Source organism: Meleagris gallopavo, chromosome 22, assembly GCF_905368555.1.
Source record: "Meleagris gallopavo chromosome 22, MGAL_WU_HG_1.1, whole genome shotgun sequence".
NCBI classification, from domain to species: Eukaryota; Metazoa; Chordata; class Aves; order Galliformes; family Phasianidae; genus Meleagris; species Meleagris gallopavo.
The window spans coordinates 5950252-5975399 of NC_139425.1; the positions used below are offsets into that span (position 1 = coordinate 5950252).

At 36.8% G+C, this 25148-nt stretch overlaps 1 protein-coding gene across 14 annotated transcripts in view; it reads right to left on the reverse strand.

Annotated features, from left to right (window-relative positions):
• Positions 1 to 25148, reverse strand: part of ZMYND8 (zinc finger MYND-type containing 8) — a 65066-nt gene that overhangs the window by 11394 nt on the left and 28524 nt on the right. For 8 of the 14 annotated variants that reach the window (XR_014887811.1, XR_014887812.1, XM_085241981.1 and 5 more), the window contains 15 exons: positions 21142 to 21311; positions 16532 to 16750; positions 15540 to 15653; positions 13781 to 13873; positions 12537 to 12624; positions 11991 to 12046; positions 10843 to 10920; positions 9858 to 9973; positions 9165 to 9646; positions 6785 to 6925; positions 5380 to 5532; positions 3987 to 4490; positions 2921 to 3295; positions 1274 to 1464; positions 400 to 480 (listed from right to left, as the gene is read on the reverse strand). Coding sequence is in view for 12 of the 14 variants with exons in the window: in XM_085241981.1 (XP_085098107.1) it covers positions 400 to 480; positions 1274 to 1464; positions 2921 to 3295; positions 3987 to 4490; positions 5380 to 5532; positions 6785 to 6925; positions 9165 to 9646; positions 9858 to 9973; positions 10843 to 10920; positions 11991 to 12046; positions 12537 to 12624; positions 13781 to 13873; positions 15540 to 15653; positions 16532 to 16750; positions 21142 to 21311 (2861 nt within the window). In the remaining 2 variants the exon portion in view is untranslated. The remainder of the gene's footprint in view (positions 1 to 399; positions 481 to 1273; positions 1465 to 2920; positions 3296 to 3986; positions 4491 to 5379; positions 5533 to 6784; positions 6926 to 9164; positions 9647 to 9857; positions 9974 to 10842; positions 10921 to 11990; positions 12047 to 12536; positions 12625 to 13780; positions 13874 to 15539; positions 15654 to 16531; positions 16751 to 21141; positions 21312 to 25148) is intronic. The other 6 variants (XM_085241982.1, XM_085241985.1, XM_085241986.1 and 3 more) reach the window with 3 other exon arrangements.

Below are 25148 nucleotides of genomic sequence, written 5' to 3' on the forward strand. Positions count from 1 at the left end.
ATATTACTGCTCTAAACTGCAGCTTCCTTGTTTTGTTTAATACAAACAAACAACACATTACACATTTAACTCTGAGCTTTCTCTTGTTCACTTTTCACATTCACTCACGGTTTACTTTGTTTAATCTGGTTTGGCCAGCTTTAAGAAAACACTTTAAAGATACCAAGTACTACCTTTGGAGACAATTAATGCAACATTTTAGCAGGAATACACTTCTACGAGTGCTCTGTAGTAAAAACAATGATAATATGACCAGCAAACTTAAAAAGAAGTATATAATCTATGGCCATAATCATGTAACTCTTATGGTAGTATGTGTTTACATAGTATTTTTATGCATAAAATACTCTTTTACAACTTCTAAAAGTTAAACAGACTTCTTGTCAGTCTTACACTAACCTCAGCTATTGTACTTCCAGTGGTATTTTTTGAAAGATCATTATATATTTCAGTCATCGTTCCTTTGATGGCATCCATCATCTGAAAGACAAATAAAACTTTTAGATATATATTTTTAATAGAAAACCACTTTAACTTCATTTCAACCACTCTCATGTGAACCTGTATTACTATTAGCATCTACATGCATATATATATGTTTATCTGAATCTCCTTTTGAAGTACTGTTTTAGAAGGTAGAAGAAAGCACTTTCTATCAGGATTCTGTTGTTTTCAAATGCTTTTCACGTCTGCATACTTACTTATAATCTTATCTAGTATCCTCTTTTTCGTTTGTTTTAATTCAAAGATCTAAGAGAACACACCAAAAGTGATCTCCCTCACTCCACCATCACCATTATAACATTACAAGTACTACGTCACCTGTTTAACAACTAAGCTTCAGTTTTAATACTTGAATGCACACTTAGGACAAGTTACAATCTGATGAAGCTTTGCAGTGTTTTAAAACAGTTACATCTGAGCGCATTTTACTGAATGCACGTGATGAATTATTACTGCTTACTGTAAATATGATGAAGAGATACCAAAAATTGTCCAAAATGCAATGTAATGTAACCAAAGGAAGTGAAGGGGAAACACGAGCGAGGAAAAGTCTGAAGTGCCTGGGCAGCCTAGAGCATGCCATGCCATGCTTAGCCTCTGGCTTAGAATGACAGCATTCAGCTGCTTCTACAATAATAGCTTAGACTCCCATCAAAGTCTAACTGCTTCTCCCTACTGCTTGTTAGATCCTAAATAACATTTTTTATTTCAGAATTTGAAATTTTAAAAAACTTTAAAGTTCATTACAAAAATAAATTCAAGAACTTACTTTGCTAGTGTATTTAGCAATGTCTGCAGCCACATCAGCTGAAGCTGTTGCGATTGGCAAGTCTGTATTAACTGAGGAAGAAAGTGTATTTGCAGATCCAGAACTTGTAACCATAGAAATAGGTTGAGTACTTGTAACCAAAGTTATAGTTGATGTGGAAGTGCTCTGGGTGATCTCTTTCTGCTGCACAGCTATGGAAAGAACATACAGCAGATCATTAATCACAAGTAATTATGAAGATGAATAGGTAACTTCTAACTTTAATGTTCATTAAATGTATGCACCTAGACAATTTCAAGATTTTTCTTACTTATACAAAGGTGCCATTTATCAAATTGATTTTACAGTGACCAGCCTCTGAACTCATATATAATTATACAGCTTAAAGACAATATAGCAAAGAACTTCAAAACTTACAAGTTTAGACTGGTCAGTGCAAAAGTCTCTCTCTGATCTTTGTTCTTCCCATTCTGGGGCTTTCCCATCCCATCTCCTAACCTCTTAACTTGGAGAGATCCCAACTAGCACCATAGGTATGAGCATAAGCCTGTCTTGAAAATTTTCATTTGCCACCATTTGAAAGTACATTACTGAATTTGTTTCTTTAGAAACAAGATTTAGTGAGCTACTTTTGAAGAGAGCTTTAGTAAGAATTTTAGTTGTACTTCCTGGCGTTATTTGCATTCGTTTTTTATTACTGCTACTAATTATTGTTAGTTTTGTGTTGTGACATGTTTAATGTAATACATCCAGCCCAAACTTAGCCTCTGGTTGGAGAGCAAGGAACGTAACGCAAGGTTAACTCATTAAAGCAAAGAATGTATTTATAGAGTTAACTCAAGAGGGATGAAAGTCAGTAAACAGGAAAGCTTTATCATACTTGCTCAATATTTCAAATAATCTTAAAACAGTTGGTAATTCAAAAATAAGAGTACAAATCAAAACATGAAGTGCTTCACCTTTACATCCCTAATGACTTACCTGCCTTAGTTTTCAATTTATTTTTAACAATTCACTTTATAAAGATCTCAGTTGATGGTATCCTCTAAAGGCATATTACTGAAATAAAACAGTTCTTAAATTTAACTATGTACTATTTAACGTCAATTCAGTATATAAGAAAATCTGTATATTCTAGAGTGCTTTCATCTGATATTTCTAGCATATCATATGACAAAACATAGCTACAATGCACTCAATATTAAAAATGTTGATTTAACCCTGGGGGGGGGGGGGGGGGGGGAAAGCCTGTACAAATCAGCTTCTTGGCAGATAAAACTGGATCCAGATTGTAGATGTTGAGGTAACAATGGTAATCATGCAACTGAAACAGAATTAAGGATTTCATCATGTAAACCAGAAAATAATTCAGTTTAGTCTTTCAAAACTGATGGCTAAGAATGGCGAAGATATTTTACAGATACACACACAAATGGTTTGTCATTCAAATAGGAGACATGACTCTAAACACACACCAGAAAGAGCAGGTAAGGTGAGTAAGTTGCTGTATTTCATAGTCATTTATCAAAGAACCACACTTTGAGATTTTGTTTATATGGAAGAATTCCTGGTTAGACAGCCTGGGAGCACTGACATCACTACTGGGGGATTATGGCATCATGGGCACATCGAGTTAGAAGTGTATACCTTTAACTGCTTGTCTTGTCTGATATCTCGTCCCTTGAGAGGATTGAGGTTGCTGTGACTGAGACTGCTGGTTCTGCTGCTGTTGCTGCTGTCTCTGCACCTTCTGCATGTGCCATTTCTGAGAAGATGTCTGAAATTTATTTGAAGAATTCCACACTACTCGCTGCACAGCAGGTGCAGTTTCCTTAGGCAGCAGAGGCCGCTGCTTTTTCACAGGGCTTCCAGTGGCTGCAGACGGAGCACTAACAGTAGAAGTAGCACTAGTAGTTGCAGTCACACCAGCTGGTGGAGTCTGGGATGCAGAGCGGGTGAGAACTGGAGTTTCTGGTAGGGGCTGGGTGCTTGCACTGGAAGAAGGTGGAGTTTTACCTACAACTAAACAAAATTTAATGTCAACTTTTCACCACCTCATCTGATCCATAATTTCACATCAAATTTTGAAGAGTCTCGTGCACCTTCCAGAATAGGAATTCTAATGGAATTAGAATTGAATCATAGATTCATCTAAGTTGGAGAAGATCTTCACGATCACCAAGTCCGACCGCCAACCCAACCTACTGTGTTCCATCACCAGTCAAGTCCCTTAGGTGTCACAACTGTACATCTCTTAAATACCACACCAGGGATTACGACTCCACCACTTCCCTGGGCATCCCATTTCAATGCCTGACCATCCTCCTTAAAGCATTTAATTTGAACTCACGCAATTTGTATCTCTGAAAAATTCTAATGTTTATGTGGTTTTGGGACATCTATGGAAATGTATTTATGTTTGACTGGTGGCTAAAACAGAACCAAATTTCTAAATTTGTGACAGAACAAATGTGTATTCATAGTTATACATTGCTGAAAGTAATTTCAATGAAATAATTTACTTTTTAAATCTTAATCCAGAAATTATAGCAGGAACTGAAAATATCACTTACTCATCAAGAATGAAAAATCATTCATAAAAATTGTTCTAGTACATATATTTTACCATCTTAAATGCAAGAATAGAACTTAGAGCTCTTGCTTGAACAACAGTGCAACAATAAAGGAAAAAATAATAAGAATTTTATCCTACCATCTTGTTTAGGAGGAGGTTCTTTTGATTCTTTCTTGTTTTTCCGTCCTTCACGCCCACAATGATCATCTCCCAGATCGATGACAAGTTCGCTCTCAGAATCAGAGTCCAGTCCTAGATGCACTGTTGGAGAGTCTGTTTCATCTTTACCTTTCAGTTTTTCTTTTGCAGGATGTTGCAAACTTTTTCCCTTTTCAGAAAATTCTTTTTCAGTGTCTGTAATTGCCTTTTCTTTGACTGGGTCATCTGTTTTCTCCACTTCTGGACTTGTGCTTTTAAGTTCCTCCTTATCTTCATTCTGTGCTGGGGGCTTAGGTTTTTTTTTCAAGCTTAATGATTCTTTGTCACTTCGTGTACCTTCCTTATCCTCTCCATCTTCTTGATCATTTTTAGATTTCTGATCCTCATCACTATATTCACTGTCACTGGTGTCAGATTTTTCAGAATCTTCAGAGTCACTGTGTTCTACTGCAGTATAAACAGCTTCAGATATTTCATTTATTCCTAAATGTGGGAAGGAAAGTACATTCCATACTAACATCAGACTGACTGGTATTACCAAAGGGAAAAGAAAGAAAACAAAACCCCAAACCCAGCGCTCTGTAGAACAAAATATATAAGTACCACTACCTTAACTGTCAATCCTTAAGCTATAAGCATCTCCCTTACAGCCCTATCTCAGTATCAGGGGTGAGAATTACCTTCCATACATTCTAATTCTTATTTTTATTTGACTCAACGGCCCTCCTTTCACACTATTTTTTCACTACCTGCAAGCTATAGCTCTGTTCAGTGTTGGGCCAACACTGGCAAACATTAACAGGAATGATTAGTAACTACAAGAAACCACCTTAAAATTAGTAACACTATTCAACTGACCACAGTTACTTCTATGCATGTTTGAAGAATCTTTGAAGAATCAGTTTCAGACCACATAACTTTTGTAAGGAGAATCTGTAATTTTTTAATCTTCAATTAAATGCTAGAGCGTTAATGCTTTTTAACAGTAGGCAGTGCCCTCGTGACTGGATGCACAGATCTGTGCAGCAAACATAAGTTAGGCACAGATCTTCGGTTTTTCAGTGTACAAAACAAATAGTAAGATTATGGTTCTGTCAAACCATCTACATCAGAATGCTGCAAAACCAGATCAAAAGACGAAAGCTTTTTGGCAAAAATCAGAAATGTCAGGTTTTGCTGTAGTTTAAGTTAGATGTGTTCAGTTCTATTTGCCTCTAAGAGCTCAAATAGCCTCTACTGCTGTTTGAATGAAAAAAAAAAAATTAAAGTTTCAATATTTGAAAATGTTCTTTTTTTTTTTTTTTTTAAACTCCAACTCAACATTTTCTCAAATGTGTCCTCCAGGTTTCCACTGCATTCTTGCAATACTCACCAAGTTGTGCTTTACAACTCTCTATTGTCTTGTCAAGATTAAGCTGGAACCTACTACGTATCTGTCGTTTTGGTGAAATGAGGGGCACAGGAGTGGACTGCTGTTGGACTGACTCACTCAGCTCTTTCAGATCCATCTCAGCTTTGCTTCGATCTAGAAGAAGGAATTAAAAAAACATTTTACAAAAAGAAGAATGGTCACTGTCCATGTGAGACAAACTTTACTGAGTAACAGTGCAGACAATCTGAAATGTGAAAAACGGAGACGAGACACTACAATACCTCCCCAGGGCATCCTGCATCTTAACATGGAAGTAGTCTCATGATCCAAATTTATCTGTCTAGTCCACAAGGGGGATCTCACTGAGAAGATCTGAGTTTCTGATTCGCCTCGTTAACGTTGCAGAAAGAAAACAGAGCCAGAGGGCAGGCAAACCCCCTGAGGAGAAATCTTCAAATTCTCATCTCTAAAGTCTTTACTGTTTCTTATCATCCATCTTAAGAATTTCACTCCTTACTGCATTAAAGTTGTCTATCTTTTCTGTCTCCATTTCACAAGGACAGGTCCTGTACTATATATATTTTTCCAAGCAATCTGTGTGTAGTTTGGTCGTTCACACTTCCACTTTTCACTTTAGCCAGTTACCAGCAACAACTGATGGCTCCTTTTCACTATTTTCCCTTCCTCCTTGCTGAATTGGAGGATCCCAGAGCCCTTTTAGTACTCACTTAAGTAACTCCATGGTTATGTGCATGAGCATAGACTAACAAGGAAAAGTACAGCATATGTAAAAGAATGCAGAACTTGATCTCAAGCCTTCCTGAAGTATTTGGTGAAGGCCAGGAAAAATTCTGTCACTCCATGTAACATCAAGTGGATGGAAAATATAGCCAGAACTGAATCAGAATATTCATAGAAGCAAAACATGATTGGGGAAATAGATTTACACCTGTTTGGCTTTCAGAACTACTTTACCAAAGCAGTACTTTCCTAATTCATCTCTTAATCTCAGAATCTCAGTATCTCCCTTGATACAGACGGTCAGTGAAGAAGGGACATGAAGTTTGCAAGACCACAAGACAAGTGAAAACTTCATCAGTAGTTCATGTAATTACAAGCTTTAGAAATTTACCTACTGTTTGGAAACATTTATTTGTACAATTCAGCTAATAAATCATTCATTAACTGCTTATTTTGATCAAAAAGAAGAAAAAGCAACAGGAACTTTCAATTCCACTTACAAAACATCAAACATCTTATTTGATGAAACAACAATTACACAAAGCACATTTAAAGTTCTTTGATCATTTAAATCTACCTAGAACTAAGTTTGTTCACATTATTTTGGCACCCCCATAGTTTATTCAGCTATAACATACTTGGACTTTTGAAAGTCAACACTGACCAAGATTCAGATTCAGAATGCTCCCTGGAGTGGCAGTTCTTTCTTGCTTAGCAGAAATTGGCGTTGATGCTTGAGGAGAGAAGGGTTTGGGACTGCCTGACAAGCTCCCTGCTTGACCTGTTCTTGTTGGTGCAGGAGAAGCTGAAAAAAGTACAAAATTAATAAGGACAGATTTAAAAAATAATCACAGTAAAGCCATATTTGCTGGGCCAAAACAGCTTTTCAATTTAGAAAAGCAGAGAAAAGGTTTTTGTTTAATCATTTAAATATTATTCCATACCTCCACTGTTAACTTTCAAATACCCCTTAGATTTTAGTTTAATAAAAGAAGATATTGTAAGGAAAAATCACACTACCATGATTTATTTCATTACACCAAATGCATGCTTACCCTCAAAACCTCTCTGCTTTCAAGATTCCAGCTTTCGAGATTTGGTTATTTTAAATGTAAACCAACTCTAGACTCTGAATTGCTATTATTTTATTGCATGCACGCAGGTAAACATTAACAAAAACGTCTAGCCATTTTTAGAGACGTCAATAGAGAATTAAAAGAAATCATATTGAGTTCAGTCAGTGCAGCTGGAGATCAGTGACAAAATCCCTCAGGTAAGGCAATAGGATATTCTAATTTTACACAGTTTAAGCAAAAGTCTGTGCTCTAATCCTTCAAAACATCCACAAAGTCATGTTTCAAACATGAACTTCAGGAAACTCCCAGTCAGTCTACAAAAGGAAGCTTTTGTAGGCCATAACCTGAAGAAAACCTCCAATTTCTGACAACAAGCACTGTGTGTTAAACTCCTCTTCAATGTTCTGACAAGTCACCCTGAAGTCACAGCTGAACACATCTGACAGCTACAATTCATTTGCTACATCCCAGGACAAGATTGAAGTTATTTCCAAGTTATTTCCTTCATATCATTCCAAATGCACAAGAGAACCATCCATTTCACCTGAATAAAAGCATTCCTGTCTAAAGATAGTGCAGCCATCCTACCTGGAATTTTCTTTTACAGTAAACAAAATAATTTCATCCCCATTTTAATCACATCACACATTCCATTAACAGGACAGCTAAATTGGAAAAAAAAAATTAGCATTTGTGACAATATACAGGTAGAAATGCCAGGTGGGAAATTGGAACATATGAGTTTAGAATATAAAAAATAGAGAATCATTGAATCACAGAATGGCCTGGGTTGAAAAGGACTACAATGATCATCCAGTTTCAACCCCCTGCTATGTGCAGGGTCGCCAACCACCAGACCAGGCTGCCCGGAGCCACATCCAGCCTGCATGAGGAGCAGATGAGTTGGAAGGGACCTCCATCAATTCCAACTGCCTGCTAAGTCAAACCCAGCATTTCTATGCACTAAGACAGGATCAGCAAGGTGTGAAGAAAGTGAAAATTCCCCAGAATTGCTATGATGGTCAGGAATGCAAAATAATAGGATAATATTTGTCATCACCTATTACCTTTCTCTAACAGTACAGCTTTAACATGATTTTGGTAACAATCTCTACTACTATAAAGAAATAATAAAATAATAAGAGCTCTATATTTTAAGACAGACAACAGTACCTGTAAGCTACACCTTGTGCAGGAAAACTGCACACATACACACGCTTGATAATTGATGTATAAAATGAATTATTCCTTCTGACATGTTATTCTCTACTGAAATACCCTTGTGTTCTCATGCACTTAAAACTGATACAGCTACTTTATCACAATTTCCCCAAGATGTGTAGAATCCTGCCATGAGATAATTTGGAGCCAAAGGTGGTTTCACAGCTCAGCTTTTAAGAGGAGTAAGATTCCCAAATGGCCATCACATCTACTGACCACTTGGCATACATGCCTGCCTCCTTGTTCTGGGGAAACTATTGGGCTGCACAAACACTGCAGAACAAAGGAATAAGTGTAACATACGACTCTTGTTGGTTGTTTTTTTGTTTTGTTTTTTACATTAAGCTTCTTGAAACAGATGTGGTGGCAGAGGGGAGGGTGGTTATTTAGCACTGATTTCTCCAGCTGCAAAACTGATCTGATAAACAAAATTTAACTAAATCTCAAAGTCACTTCTGCTGCTTCTGACTCTCTTTCAAATGTGCCCACCACTAATTCACATGATTAAGAAACGTGTGCATTACCAGTGCCGTTCCACAGAAGGTGAAAAAGACACCACCTCCACCTAACTAGGCAGGACTGGCAAAAGTTTATATCTAATAAATTTTAAGTCTTATGAAAAGCAAATAAATAAAGGCGAAGCATTGAAGAAGAGCTATCCAATTTTAAATGAAATGTCTCCTAATCACAACAATTCTAACTAGTGAATTAACCATATGCAGAAGTAGTCTTACAGCCCCTTTTTACCTGTATTTTTCTCAATAAAATCCATGGATTCTTCACTTGCACTAAAATGGCTGGAAGTTGCCTTTTTCTCTGCATCCTGCTCAACGTCAGATCCGGTGTGGACTGATGAGTTTGTGCTCATTGGTGACCGCGGCATGTCTGTCAGCGAAATCCTACGACCTGTGCTACTGCTCAGCATAGGCTTGCTCATGAGAATCTTCGGTGATGCTGTCATATCAAAGTTCAGTTTGATTTTCTCTTGCTTGTCTGTCTTGGCAGTTCCGGCAGTTGGGTTTGTAGGATCTAGTAACATTTGGTATTGATTATTGGGAGTATACGGTGTCCGGAAAGGTGCGTAATTAAATACTCCAAACTTCCTACGAATGTTATCAACATAAACCTCCATTTCTTGCATTGCACTATTGAAGATGCTTTTTGTCTTTTTCACAGAAAAAGGAATTTCTTTAGACATGAGGTAGCAATTATTTATTGGAACCCAGGCCCTAGAAATCAAACAGAAAGACAGAGGTATGACATTTTACACTGTTAATTGACACAGTAAAATTTTAAACAATTTTTTTTTCCCAAACTCTGATTTTATTCCATAATAAAGATATATGAACCTGAAATCATTTCAGTGCTCAGGGTTTGGTAAATAAGTAAATTGCTTCTATTTTAACTACAACCAGAAATAAGCTTTGGTTAAATTCCCACCTGTCATGTTGGCCAAAGAAACGGGCATCAACTTGCCCATCTTTATCCCTCAGTGCTTTAGCAGGCCAGAACGGAAAGCCTTTGAGTTTAGCCCAGACCAAAGGGTGAGGATTGCTCTAGAGAGAGATGGTAGAACATACAGTAAGAAAATACAATCTATATATCTGATTTTGAAGGTAGTACTGCATTACATTTTTTGAATTATATTTATTTCTTAGATTAAGTACCATGCAAGATCCTGGACAAATGCAGCATTCCATTTCACTATGTATTTGATACCTAATAGACCATGGGAGGAAAAAAGTAAAAAATAAAAATAAAAATAAAATAAAAAAATCAAAAATATTATCCTAGTTGAACAAATCTTAATTGCACTTCTATGTTTTTTTTTTAATTTTTTCTTGTTCTCTCCAAATATGCAGCACATCCTAAACTACAGTTGACCTCTGAAATTCTCTAATTTTCACTTGAGCTGAAGAGAGAACTTGAGGGATTATACAGTTCTACTTAAGAACTTTAGTAAGTCTTTCAGGGTTTGGTGCAATATTAAACAAAAGCAGAAGTCAGACAACCTATTAACATGCAATAAAGGAAAGCCAAGTCTTAATACTCTCAGAACTAAGTTTTCAAACATTCACCTTTCAGAAATTTTACTCTTAGTGCAAGTACCACAAACGACCCATCAGTGGGCACCTTTTATTTGAGGGCAGAGACTGCAAACTGGTTGCTGACACAATATACAGTCACTTCTCACCAAAAGCATGCAGTCTGACAGCTAACACCTTGAGATGGTCTTCTGATTCCACAAAGAGCACGATGAGCATGACACATAGCTACAAGTCACTCTGTTAAACTACAGCAGTTCTCCTTAATTCACTAGCTTCTCAGTAACTACCACAGGTTGAAAACAACGGGAGGATAAGAAGAGACAAATGAGAGCCTTTACTTTAATGCACTTGCTAGACTACCATCATCCTTAACTTACACAAGGCTCACAAAACCAATTCTCTCGTTTTTGGCAAGCAGCTAAGTAACATTCCGGACATACTTCAATTTCATTCATCTGAAAAGAAAAGGAAAACAGTTATTCAATAACTTATCACAGTTCAAGGTGTGATTAGTAAATATTGTAATATAATTTAATAACATCATATTTCCCACAAATCTGTGGTCATAAATCAACCTTTAATTGCCATGAATTCAACACTGCTTTGAAAGAAAACCCTATTTTCCTACCCTTGTGAAGCATGCCTTCTAGTTAAACAAGACACATTTTTAAGCCCCTCTTCAGATCTTACGCTGCTCATGTCATGAAAATACATTCTCTCTTTAGTGTTGCATTTATTACAGTGATAAAGAATTATTGACCACCATTTCTTTCTGAAGCAAAAATATAACCTCAGCTGAACAACACTTAATTCTATAATAATTTAGGGAGAAAAAAAAGAAAATATTTTGTTCTTTTTTTTTCAGATTATAAAAGCCAATTTGGAAGTCAGAATCAGGTCATACCCGATTTTTTTTCTCTGAATAATTGATACATCCTCAAAACTTACTAGAACTGTGGATATTGCTGCATCAGCAGAGGGGTGGGAAAAGCACTCTGCATAAATATAAAGTGTCAGATTATCAGATAATTTATATCAATGAAATACTGTTCAAAAATGCTGCATTTAGAATAAATTTTTGTAATATTAGCATTATGAATTCTCAGTGAAATAAAATCAGTTCAAGAGATCAACTAAAATGCAGGCATTTATTCACGGGGCTTTTATGCTGTGACATCAAATGAACCACGTCAAATACGTCTACAGATCAGAACATCTGTTTCTTTTTCCACCTCCAAGCATTCATTTAGAAGACAGGTGTCCTTGTGCAGATCCCATATATCTTCTCTCCCATCACTGAAATCTAAATTACATACGGTGAATATCCTAATGAAAATATTATTAGCAATGCCCTTGTCAAAATCCTTCTATAAGCCATGGATGTGCATCCCCAAACATAAGAAAGCCTACACAAATTATAGTTTGTAATGCACACATTAGAAAACATTATTTCAATCAAAAATATAAGCAATGGAATATTTCTAATATACAGATAGAACAATCAGATTAACTGGGGTACACATACCTCATGCTCACAGATTTTGATGATGACTTTTGCTGTTTGTGTCAATTTGTGATTTCCTGAGAAGAAAATAAGAAAAATGCTATAACCAAGAAAACTGCTACTATAAAATGATGATAAAAATCAACAGGTTTTAGTTATAAAAAGTTTATGTTGAAGACAACATAGAACATTTGAAAAGACAATGCAAAGTAGGTATATATTAAACACATGCTTGTAGAAGCAGTAGGCAGGCTCTTCCCAGCAAACAAAGCACAGTAAAAAATCTTCATGTGTTCCCTTTTTGTGCCTGTTGCAGCCTGCCCACCACTGATACACCATTCAGTAACGGACGTTTCCTCAGGCAGGTCTCCTATTGAGCAAGAGGCAGCACAGGCAGTATTTGGTCCTATGTGTAAATATAGGTCTTTTTTTTTTTTTTTAATTATGTTTAGAACTACAGCATTTAGCAGGAAGATACTTTCACCATTTGTCAAGCAGCAGCGAATTTCTCCATTGCTTAATCTAATCTGAAGCTTCATATTCAAAGAAGTATAGATCTGTGCTTACCCCCATTGTAAATAATGCAGTTGTGCAAAATCCATTTGGCATCAGCCAAAAATGCTTCAGTGCAACCGTACATTTTCTTTTTAACATTCTGGAAAGAAACATTTAAAAATGTATTAGAAAACAGATATGAGTAAAAACTCACATCTTCCTAAACACTGCTGCCTGTCACCCACACAAAAAAACCTTATATTACAACTACTTCTAAATACTTCAGTACCTTCCAAGTTCAAGGTGTTTTTTCATTGCCCTAAATATTTATGAAATGTCTAAATCAATTCTCAACAATGAACCATTTAGATCAGCATCTTCAATAATTCCAAAGGGCTGCAGAGGAGCACCAGTAACCACCTGTCAATTTCCTGAGGCAGTATTCCACTTGAGGTCTCTGCAGAAAACTGAGTCCTTGATTTTGCCCACTGGCATATTATCGCTCCACAGCATTTTAATTTCTTAATTTTTACAAGACCCAGAAAAAAATTATTTACTATACCCCATAAGCCAATTTTTGATATTCCAGCCTACCACCTGGGTGAAGTAATTCAGTTAGACCAAGTCAGTGACATGGATTTGTTATACTTTCATGCCACAAAGACATTGATCACTGCTCCCAGAGCCCAGAGAATAAGGACTCCTCACCACGCACTACCACAGCAAAGCTCTGCATTGCTACATTATTATTAAAGCAACAGAGAATGAAGAACTTTGTAATTTGAAACATTTAACTTATTACTGAACTGACAATCAAACTCCTGTAATCCACTTCTTTACTGTTTTCTTCTTCTCCCACATCTCAGGTGCAGTGGATGTTCTCGTATTTGCTACTTCTGCATGTTCTAATGTTTGATCAGCAGATGAGCCTGAAATGACCTCTGGTCATACACTCAAATGGTCCCAAGGGAAATCAACGTACCAGTAATCCATTAATAGCTAACAAACATAGTGATCAAATGTAAAATCTTACTAATGAAGTCTCCCCACAGGATGATTCCTGGAATTATATAGATTTACACAGGAGGAACTCCTCAGGGTAAACTTGTCTTTTTTATACTGCTTTTCCTGAGCATTTCCTATTAGCTCAGACTACATAACAGACACATTCAGTGGCACTTTCAGTTGTTTTTATAATAACAAAACTGTAATCAAAACACTTAAATAATTTCAAGCAATCTCTCTTTCTCCCATCAAACAACCCAGAAAGCTTAACCACAGCAATCAAACTCAAAGGACCTTTGCCTTATACAAACCTTCTCTAATGTACAAAGGTCCATTGGATGAAAGATATATTCTGCATAATCTGGGTGTTGATCCAATGAAACTGGCTTTTGAAATGGCTCTGTCTGTTAGGAGAAAACAAATCACACAGCTTCTTAATACCGAACAGTTCATCAACGACTCAATAGTCACTCTTTTTCTAATACTACTTTCAACTGTGGTATCAGAGAAAATTATTTAAAGGTAATAGCAAAAATTTGTGAAGGAATGCAGTACTGGCAAAATGAGGAAATAAATGCCCTCACATAACTGATTTTTCATATGCTGGAAGTGATGAATTACAATTACAAGCCTTTGGGGTTTTGTAAAATAGACTGTTCTTATTTACAGTAATTCTTTTTTGAGTATAAGCTGAGGCTCAGCAAGTAGTTTTCAGGAGAACAAATACTCCCATTATCTAGAATTAGAAATAATCTTATCAGTCTCAGAACTTTCAGAACAATGGTGACTTGCAGATAAATTCAAACTTCCATCAGTGGGACTCTGCACTTTATCTACTGTTGTGGAAGGGCTGCAGTTCTCTTAAAGCTATCAGACACAACAGCAGTTAGGTGTCTAAAGAGCAAAATATCCCCATAACATTCATTAAACATTGCCTTTCTAGCTGCATGTTCAAAACATTTTGTCAACTCAATATAAACAAACACTGACACTTTACTTCTGAGAAGCAGTATTTAAAGCTTCTAATGACTCCTTCTAAAAGGAGACTATTTACCACTCCAGAGTTAAAATACTCCAAGAGCTGAAGTTTATCAGTACTAAAGAGTAACCTTTCCAGAAACTGTCACTATTTTTCTGCTAAAATATTTATCATGGAGACACCAGAGCTGTAAAGAACCCATGATTCCTTCCATACATCTGGTTTTTCCAGTATATTTTACTGTATGTTTGCAAGCACAGAGACTCCTCTAATTTATTTACAGGGACAAGATAGCAACAGGAGTTCAGGTAAGCCATGGCAATCCATTAAAACATCTTACTACACTTTTCTCTTTCCACATGTGAAAACTAGTCAAAGCTTGCATAGTGAAAAAAGAGCAACTAGAAATTTAGAAGAAAGAATGAGGGACTGGAACGTGCGAAACTTCCAAGAGGCAATGATGATTTTGAGGGTTAAATCTAAGACAGACATGTGGAGATTGGTAAAAGTTAAAGGAAACAACATTTTCCCTCCATGATAAAAGTTCATAGGATGGCAGATTCCTACAGTATGCAAGTTGATGGCACAGGTTGTCACTACACTGAGAAAAAATTCAGTGTTTTACAAGTATACGATACAACTAATTTCTGTGGCGAGAACAATTCCTACTAACAGGGAAAAGATAGGTTTTAAGGGTTATAATCAATTACTTAACATTACCTGTATCCAGAGCCTTGCCCACATGCCTGGGTTGGTAAGAAACCACACCTTGTCATTTCCCTTGCACCTCAGATAAGACACAGCATTGTTCACTTTCAATGAGTGAGAAAACAAACTCCCACTGGAAAGCTATGCTGTATCTTCACTGCATCTACTGAAACTATCTCCAGAAGTTGCATCAAGGAACTGTGTTTTGTGCGCATTCCAAAACAGCATAGACGGTCTGAACTAAGCTGTTTGTAATACACGGGTGGTAAACAGCAGAATATCTGATAAAATAAGCTAGAATCAGCTCAACAAAAGGAAGCAAAACCCAATATTATGACAAACATACAAAACAAGCATTAAAAAAAAAAAAAAGTCTTCCTTACCCCTGGCTGTTTCATTTTCTGTAGTGCAAACTTCAGCAAATATGATAGTTGTTCAGTGGTGAGCATTGTCATAGCTTTACTCTGTGTTTCTATGCATTCTGCAACTGTGATTTTCTAAAAATTAGGATGAAAAAAATATTGTCAGCAAACATTTCTAGGTGAATTCTTCTCCAGTAAAAAATCCCAGCATTTGAACAGAAGATAACAACTACTTCCTAAGAAACAAAATATTTTTGATGAAGCAGCATAAACACTTCAGATACTCGTTTTATTAAATTCTGAATATGTTAGCCTGAATAAGTAAATGAATGTATAAAAAGGGAAAAGTCTAGAAACTACATTCATCTTTTAGATAACCCAAATACGAGAATGTTGGAATACATACAATTCCCAATACAGTGCAAGCTCACAGCAACACGAATGAGGAAAAAAGTCATCTGGGCTCTATATAATGCAATACATGGCCAAAAAAAAAAAAAAGCCATCTGATAAACCAATTTACTTTCACTGTAGATACTATGATGCTAATTATTCTCTCTCCAGAAATTGTTGGAGAGGAATAGTCAAATTCTTCCTCAGACCTGCAGAAAAATATAGTACTAATAATATCCTCTTGTTATGTAGACCCTACAGTGCACATGTTCTGAGCACTCTGCAGAACTGATCAGCCCACAAGCAGCAGCATGAAGTAAACAAGACAAAACTGTGAAATGTTTTCAGAGTTAAAGGTAAGATGTAGGGATCACTCTTTGAAATGGATTGGCCTTCCCTAGAGATGGTAAGACGACGACGACTTATGGTGAGACGGCCAACAGAGTCCAGGTGAACACACAGAGAAAAAGCAAGGAAGCAGGAAGAGATGCTCCCTATTCACACAACTTTTTCTAGTACAAGAGGCAATATAAGAATAGAACAGAAACACCCTGGAATGTAAAAAAAGCAGCTTGTATCACTCATATATGGAAGAAATCCACTCCTTGTATCAAACTAACCTCACATTCTGGGCAAAACCAATCCCCCTCTGGTTCCGCTGTCAGTTTCAGACACTTAGCATGATAAACCCGAGGGCAGAGTTCACAGCAGAGGACTTGGCCTTCCCGATGACAAACCCAGCAATAGAAATCATTCCGTCCATCCTGTGGTACAACATCAACAGGGTCTGTGGTGAGTGGCTGCTTCATATAGTAAAACGGACCATGTCTTAGTTCTGACTGAAATGTAGGCAAGAAAAACAGGTTTGGTTTCAAAACAAATTTGCATTTCATAAAAAATAACATTCATAGCAATAAATATCATTATATATAAATCAAACAGCAATCTACAGAGTTTGATTAACGTTTATGTAAACACAATATCTTATTTATTGCACAAAATCATTCATGAAGAGATTCATTTCATATTCAGATGCCAAATGATGCATATTATACTCAGCCCTCAAAATAAATTTTTGTGGCAAATGAGGACATCAAGTGCAAGTCGTGCAATCCAACATCCTCAAACTCAGAATCCTCTGGGGCTGTGGGAGCTACATCATACTGGGGGATGTAGTGGTGGCTAAACTGGCACAACCAAGAAATTAATCAGTCCTGAAACAAGTAGCTGAGCACCACACAAACCTGTCCTAAATTACAGTAACTCACAACTTTTCAGAACCAAGCAAGTCAATGCTGATTTTAACTGATAAAGCAAAACAAAGTAGGATGGCACAGAAGCAAATTCATGACTTTAATAAGGTGATCCTAGCAGCATGAACCTGGGGAAAAATGTAATCCACCATTTACATGCGTATCAGAATTTAAGACACAATCTCCTCTAGTTTGTCTGCACTAGAAAATAATGTTAACTTCATAAACTGCATGGACTGCTTTTTCACTTGTGCCTCAAACTGCTTAAAGGTGACACAGATGATACCAAAACATGGGAACAAGAGAGCCTGGGAGAGCCAAAATTGGACAACAGATACCAAATATTTCCTGGATTGGATTTGAAGAGAAGCAAATAATTATTGGAAAACTGAGTTATATTTATTAATGATAAGGGAATTTAAGTTTTCTGCTTGGTATTAATTAAAGGAGGAGGGGACGCAGACAAATAATCACTAATTTTACACTGTTTATTTGCTGTGACTTTTTTTGTGACATAAAGCTATTTATCTGTGGCTACCCAACCAGTTGCTTGTAGTTTGCAGAACCACTTTAGTTCTCAGGTAATTGTGTGCACTTCCTACATCATACAGAGCTTCACAAGTTCTTAGGCCCTTGAGCTGCCACATGCCTGCCTGATTGCTAAAGCAGTGGAACAATATGCAAAAGCTGGGTACCTCTGCAGCACCCTGTGCAAAACTGGTCACACAGGACATACATTATAAACCACAAACCACCATCAGCTCAGACTGTGATCCTTCTAGATTTATAAAGTAACAAAGGACAAGGTCTAATTATTCTCATGAATAGAAGGCCTTCAATGACAAAGTTAGGTGATGCAGAAGAGGTATTCTATGACAATCCAGCTGGAGATATAATATCTCAAAAGATACACGGGAAGATATATTACCTCTGATAATCAATTACTGTATAATATTTCATGCAAAGAAAGAATATTATCCATACAATTTTACTGTAATTTCATAAGCATTCTGCTACCTAAAGTTTCATTTGAATTCCTGTCTGTTTTGGCAGTTTTCATTTCCTATTCTACAGACATTGCAGCTACTAAAAAGATAGCACAGAAATGGACTATTTCCACTAATATGGAAATATCATTTTCAGTACTTTCTCCGTGTATACATTTAAACATAGAATACAACCAGACCTCTACAAGGAAGGTTCTATGTGCTTCTGGAGAATAAGAGGGGCAGGGAAAGGCTTTACCTACATTTCAAATGTATTACTATGCCAATCATTCAAATCAGGATAGAAGTGCATGTGTAAACCCAGAGCGAAAAAGAGAAAGTTACAATTGACAGCAGAAGTGTGTTTTGTTTGTGGTTATATGCACCACAGCTTAAGACCAAAATCTCAATACTCAGAGATTCTGAAACTGAAGTCTTGGTAGTTGGAGACGCAGCTATGGGCAGCGCATCCACACTGACTTCCTGTTTTAAAAGAAATTTAAAATCTGTAAACAATTACAGAGAAATGAGCTTATTGTATCTAAACAAAATAGTCCATTTTTGTTAGAACGTGGAAGGAATTAATTCTCTGACTGAGGACGTTCCTATCTTTCAGATACATATCACCTTGTTTTGTCTGAGCTAAGACTGAGGGCCAGGAAAGAAAGAAGTTAGGAATGAGACTCAAAAAAGACCAAACAACAGAACTAAGTGACGGAAAATGAATCCCTGAGCGACATCAAAGGAGCCTTTCACTTGTTCTAATCAGAGCAACATGTTTTAAGAATTTAAATGTTAACAGTCATGAAAGAAAAGCTTTGTTCTCCCAACAGTTTCAAAAGCCAGTTTCAGCTCAAGTGGCAGCTTGCTCTTACAGTTTCAGTAATGTTAGTAAGACATGTATAAAACTGAAGGAAAAACAAGAGTACTGTAGTGCTTTTTATGCAAGAAAAAGATTACTATTTCTAGCCAGCTTAAATTAACTTTGAAGCTAAGTAGGAAAAAAGCTGCTATATAAGCAAGCAAATATATTGTAGCTGACCAAGTGTTGTATGTTCCTGATTTTTTTTTTTAACCTCTTTTAGCTATACTCTGCAACTCCATAATTTTTTGTATTTCAGTACTTCAAATACCCGTTGGCACCATTCTGAGCATCCATAGCATCTCAGTACAAAGCACTGTGCAATGATAGCTTTAGTGATGGTATCTTGATACACACCAGCACTACCAAACACTCAATGGTGAAGAATATTAACCTGGAGGCTCCACTGATGTTGTCAGACCTCAAAATGGATTTATCAGCCAAGCAGAATCACAGCTGTCAGCTACATTATACTTGAAACCTGAACTAGGAGCAAAACAAGTAACTGCGTGCTAAGCTTACATCTCTTCAGCAGTTAAAGGATCTTCAACATTAACTGCAACTATGTAGAGCAGTTTGATACACCTTATAGAAACAATCACCTTCAGGTATGTCCATTTCAAATTTGGCAAGAAGGACAGTATTAAATTAAAAGCAACTTACAAAAGCAAAAAAAAAAAAACAAACAAAAAAACAAAACAAAACAACAAAACAAATGATACTTCCTTGCTAACTTATGACAAGTACAGCTAAGCAATATGCCTAGTTTGCTTTTCTTCTTTAGATACACAACTTTTCTATGCTGCAGTATTTCAGGTTTGAAATACCTGGAAAACAAAAAATATTTACTGAAGGGGATGGATGTATTGAGTTCAATAACTACAATTATTTTTTCACAGTGTATTTTTAAATGCATGAATGAACAGTGGAAAGGAATCCTCTAAGATTCAGCCTCACTGTCTGTACCATTATCTCTACAGTGCACAGTTAGAAACCCAAACTGCAGCACAACATCATCTCCCTTGCAAATGTCTGAGATGTGTAGGAATTCTAAGAGTCCACAGTGAACTCAGAAAAAGCCAAACTGACAACATTAAACTACATCAGCAATGCCTACACATGATGTTACCAGACCTCCCCAGTACCCTAAATAAAATACATTTAGCACCGAAAGACCATTCTTTGGCCTCATTTATTCAAAGTTTCTGTTCCAGAATAAACTGCAGTGATTAGGAATTTCATTTTCTTTCTAAACCAGTACAAGTGTACCAAGATGATGTTTAATGCAGATACTATTACATGAGGGGAAAAAAGCTTCAAATCCACACAACTTAATCCTGTGTTTATATGATAGTGGTAAAACACATTATCACACAAAAGCACTCTGAGCAGAACATAGGCACTTCTGCAAACTAGATGAGAGATCATTTCAGTGGAGCTAAAGATTGCTTTCATGTAATCTCCTCCAGGATGATAGAGCTGCTTTACAGCATTTGGTATTCAATGTAATTCATACAATTCCTTCATTTGCATCATACAAAGACTCTGAAATTGTCAGTCTTTTGGAGTCAAGTTCTTTCACGAGCTACAACAAATGCTGTAAATTCAGTATTCAGAAGTCAATGAAAATGACGTTTCAAACATGAAGACTGAGAAACACTGCCAGTATGATCCTTTGATTCACCAACTTTGGTAGCAATATTTACTGCTCATCAGTTTAAAGGAACGGGAGAGAATGTGTGAAGTACCATGGGAGCAGCAGGACTTTTGTTGGCAATTGGCAAGAGGACTGGGAACAGATGACAGATTCCCAGTGATATTATGGTATCTTTCTTAACCTATGACATCACATCCCTCTACATTTCCTTTTAATTTTATTTACTGTCTTGATAGTTTTAACAACAAAAAGCATTCTCTCATACTAAAAATAAAAATCTTTAAAAAAAATTACAAGCACCCAAATCTACCTTAAAATGCCAACTCCTGCACCCACTGCACCCTCAGTGAATATCTACTTTCTAGTACAAAAACTAAGCTTCCTAAAGAATAGGGGGCTCCTGTTCAGCTGTCTCTACATCCATCTTTCATTGGTTCATATTCTAGCATAACAAGACCAGGACTTCTCTTACCTGTTCTTTATTATTACTGTTCAATAGGCCAGGTTTCTTTTTCTTTTTTATGGGACTTGTTGATGCATCTTGGGGTGAGTGGCCATTAGAGGAATGTGGAGGGCTGGGAAACTTCCTTTTTTGTGCAGTGCGTTCAGCAGAGCCAGGATCTACGTCAGATACAAACAAACCTGTTAGAGAGTACACATCAGTGAAAAATGTTCAACCAGCATTGTGCTTCATCATACACACTTCCTCACTGAACAGTTTCTCAATCACCCATTATACAATCACATACAAAACTGGAAGCACAAACAATGCCACTGTCAAATGAAATTTCAATATATGTTATTTTGAGTTCCATTAAACATCTGTTTCTTTTCCCCTTGGAATTCTGGTCACTCATCTCATTCTAAATATTATTCTTTTTTAAAGTGTAATAACAATTACATTCTGTAGTTTAGCAGAAATTCATTTCATACTTATTTTCTCAATTCCTTTCAAAAAGAAAAACAATTATGATTTCAATGATGTAATTTAGTAAGATAAGCAACAGAAGCATAAACATGGCAAAAGATGAGGTCAGACTTTCTTCCTATTTCCCATATTTAAATGTATCTACTGAAATTAAAAAAAAAAAAAAAGAAAAAAAAGACTCATTTCTTAACATTTGACAGCTAAATAGAATAAAAAGAGAAAGTGACATAACTTTTCAATGCCTCTTAAAGAGAGCTCTAACATTCACCAAGCAAATGACTAGAGCAGTTTATTAAGTTACAGCATCCCTCTAGACCCAAAGTTATCACTTCAGGTAAGAAAGATGGCAGAAGGAAACGTGCCCATGTCTCAACTGCTTTAAATCATCATTTGGTATCTTAGTGTAAACTCATCAAGCAGCTTAAACCAACACAGCAGCAAACTTTAGCAGCCCTGGTGAGTGCTATGAGCTGCAAACATTCTTAAAAAGAGACAGAGAAGAAACTGAGAGCCCGTTTTACCAATCTGCTGTTGATACTCAAGTCTGTTTCACTCTCACAGTGGTGCTACATTTTGTTAACACTTCATAAAAATAAAACAACAAGCACTGACAAGCTCATCAGAAATATCCCAGGTTAAAAAAAAAAAAAAGAGCATTCCTAATAGCTATGGAAAGCTTAGCTCAATTACAAAGTACTGATATAAAACAAAAAGTACCATCAGCTGCAATAGACAATCACTGATCAGCAAACAACCCTGACAAAATACAAATGAAAATTCAATAGATTCTGTTTAACATGTTTTTCTTTTTTTTTCTTAAGCTTTTAACACGTTTAACAAAACAAAATGACAGACACAACCCTAGGGGTCAGAAGTCATCACTGTCGAAGAGAAACAATTGAAACCTCCACAAAGTCATTCCCATGCAGTCAATTCCCTACTCACTTGTGCTAGCACAAACTTTTTTTGTAGCTACACACAAAACAGTTGAGGAATAAAATCTGTCAAAAACAACCCTTTTTGCTGAGTAGTTTCTTTCTGTAGCCCCACTTGCTGCACAGCCAGACAAGTGCTTCACTTTCAGCAAAGCAGTTATACTGGACAGGAACAAAGGAAGGAAAAAAGTAATGCTGCTTTATCATTAATGCCACCTTAAAAGGTGTTTGTGTTTTTCACAGCTCCCGACAGAAAGTCAAATCTAACTGCTGGGAAATAATCCCTTCCTTCCTGTATCTGTCATCTTTCCTTCCAGGTCTCACTGAGTGATGGGCTGGGTTGTATTGGGTTGCCAAGCCACCAGAACTCACTGGAAGACCTCACCTGAAATCATCTATGAAAATTAACATATTTAAATAATACTTTACATGCATAATACTTCATATCTCCTTTCCCAAAACAAAAGATGATATTAACCTCATCAGCTTTAGAAATCCACTTATTCTTGTGTGAGAGAGATGCACAAAAGTGTTCACAGACTAAAGATTGGATAACACTTATGTCAGCTTAGCCATTCTATTTCAGGCAGTTATCACTGTCAGTCATCTGCCCTGCCTGTGGCACACGTCCTGGACCTGCTCCAATTTTCAGCCAATCATATTAATTGGGCTGAAAACAGGTACTTCAGATGCTCATTCAGAAGTGACTCATGTCTCTACTAGAAGCAACAGTGCTCACCAGAGGAGCTGGCAGATGGCTTGACGAGGTAACATCACAGGCATCTGATTTTAATCCACTGCCACATGTCTGTAAAGGCTCACACTTAGCATGACAGGCTAGTCAAGAGTCCAAGCTCCTTCCAGTTTCCTGTCTCAGGTAGTACATCTTCTTTCCATTGCCTGTACTAATCCTGAGTGCATTCAGGCATCTTTACAAAGGTACCCAAGTTTGATCACGTGCTACTCTGTCTGTACATTAGGAAAAGTGCATACAGAGATTGATTCAAATCTCCAGAAGACAACATAGTTGACTTCCCTCCTACAGTACAGGCAGGTAAGGTCATGCATGCTGCTGACTCAAGGTGCTTCAATCAGGAAACTGAAGTTATATGGACTGAATACATATTTAGGATTTTTAAGAGAGTGTACAGTCGACTGTCAAATGCAATTCCTTCCTGCAACAAAGCTGTAGGTATCACAGATAATATGGGATGCTGACACTTTCTCATTAGACATTCTTAAAAGAAAGCCAAGAAAACAAAGTTTGGTTTAAAACTCTACTCAAAATAACGCCCCATGTAATTGGTGTTAGGCTGAATCACATTCAAAGGTGATATAGTTTGTTACATAGCACAAGTCTTAGAAGGTCAATAACACAATGAAGAACTGAATTAGACTTCCAGATGATTTCTGTATTTTCTGCAAACGCAGAGGTCAAACAGTCAATAAAGAGAAATAAAACTGTCTGCAATAATGATTTGCACAAATAGAGATAAGGTTAACAACCTAGGCACATTTCTCTAAATACTGCAGGTATAATAATACAGGTACAGTTATGCTGACAGACTAGTGGGAGTTTTTTTTCAGTTTTTTAGCTAATCATGCACAGAAGGTAGCAGAAGAATTCCTTTGGCTGGCATACACTTCATCTATCCCATGAGAGCTGAGCCAGTAGAGCTATCACGGAAGAAAAACTGCAGCAGTGTCAGCTAAACCAAATCCCACAGTTTAAACAAAGCAATCAAAGCAAATACAAAAACAAGTTCTGAATTCTAACTTTTCATTTACGTGAAATAGAGCTTACTTAGCACAGGACCTGTTTGCACTCAGAATGAGCAGCAAAAACTGCATCGTGCCATCTCTTTTCTCATCTTTTATCACCACGCAGCTCAGACAGCTTGCACAACATCTTTGTTTCTCTTCTATAACCTCCATTTTTTAACACGGCCTTTTCACGCATTCCTGAAAGAAGTTATAACTAAAATAATCTCACTGGAAGTGCTGACTGTAACTTAACCCTTGTTTTTCCAATGTAGACATCTGTAGAATTCTCTCTCCCTACTTCAAGCAACATCCTTAAAGTACTTGCAAGGACCTATTAGCTTGAGTTTCCTTAGCGTAACTCACTGAACAGTCTTCAGCATTTATTTCCAGTGTACAGGCACAGCTGAAACCAGGAGAGTAGCAGAAGATTACAGCTTTCTGCCCTTTGGCTTCTATTTCTTACTTTCAGGCACAAAACTGCCACCAGAGGTGCACACCAGTTTGCTTTTAGCAATTTGGCCTATGTGAGGATTACAAAGAAGATGCCAGTGACACTGAATGTGGTACATGAGCTCTGGAATGCAAAAGGAAAATTGAGTGTAAAGTTTACGTTATTGGTCTGCTTCCATCAAGTGATGATTTCTTACTTTTAAATGATGTTTTATCATGAGCTGCCTCATTCAGGCCAGGAAGAGTTAAACTGCTGTATACTAAATGAGAGCTGAACTGCACTTCAGTCATAAATCCAAACCACACTTTAACTGGAAAGAGGTACTGTTCAATACATGAACATGTACATGATTAAACCAAACTAATCATGACCCCACAAAAACATATGTTTGCTTAACTGAT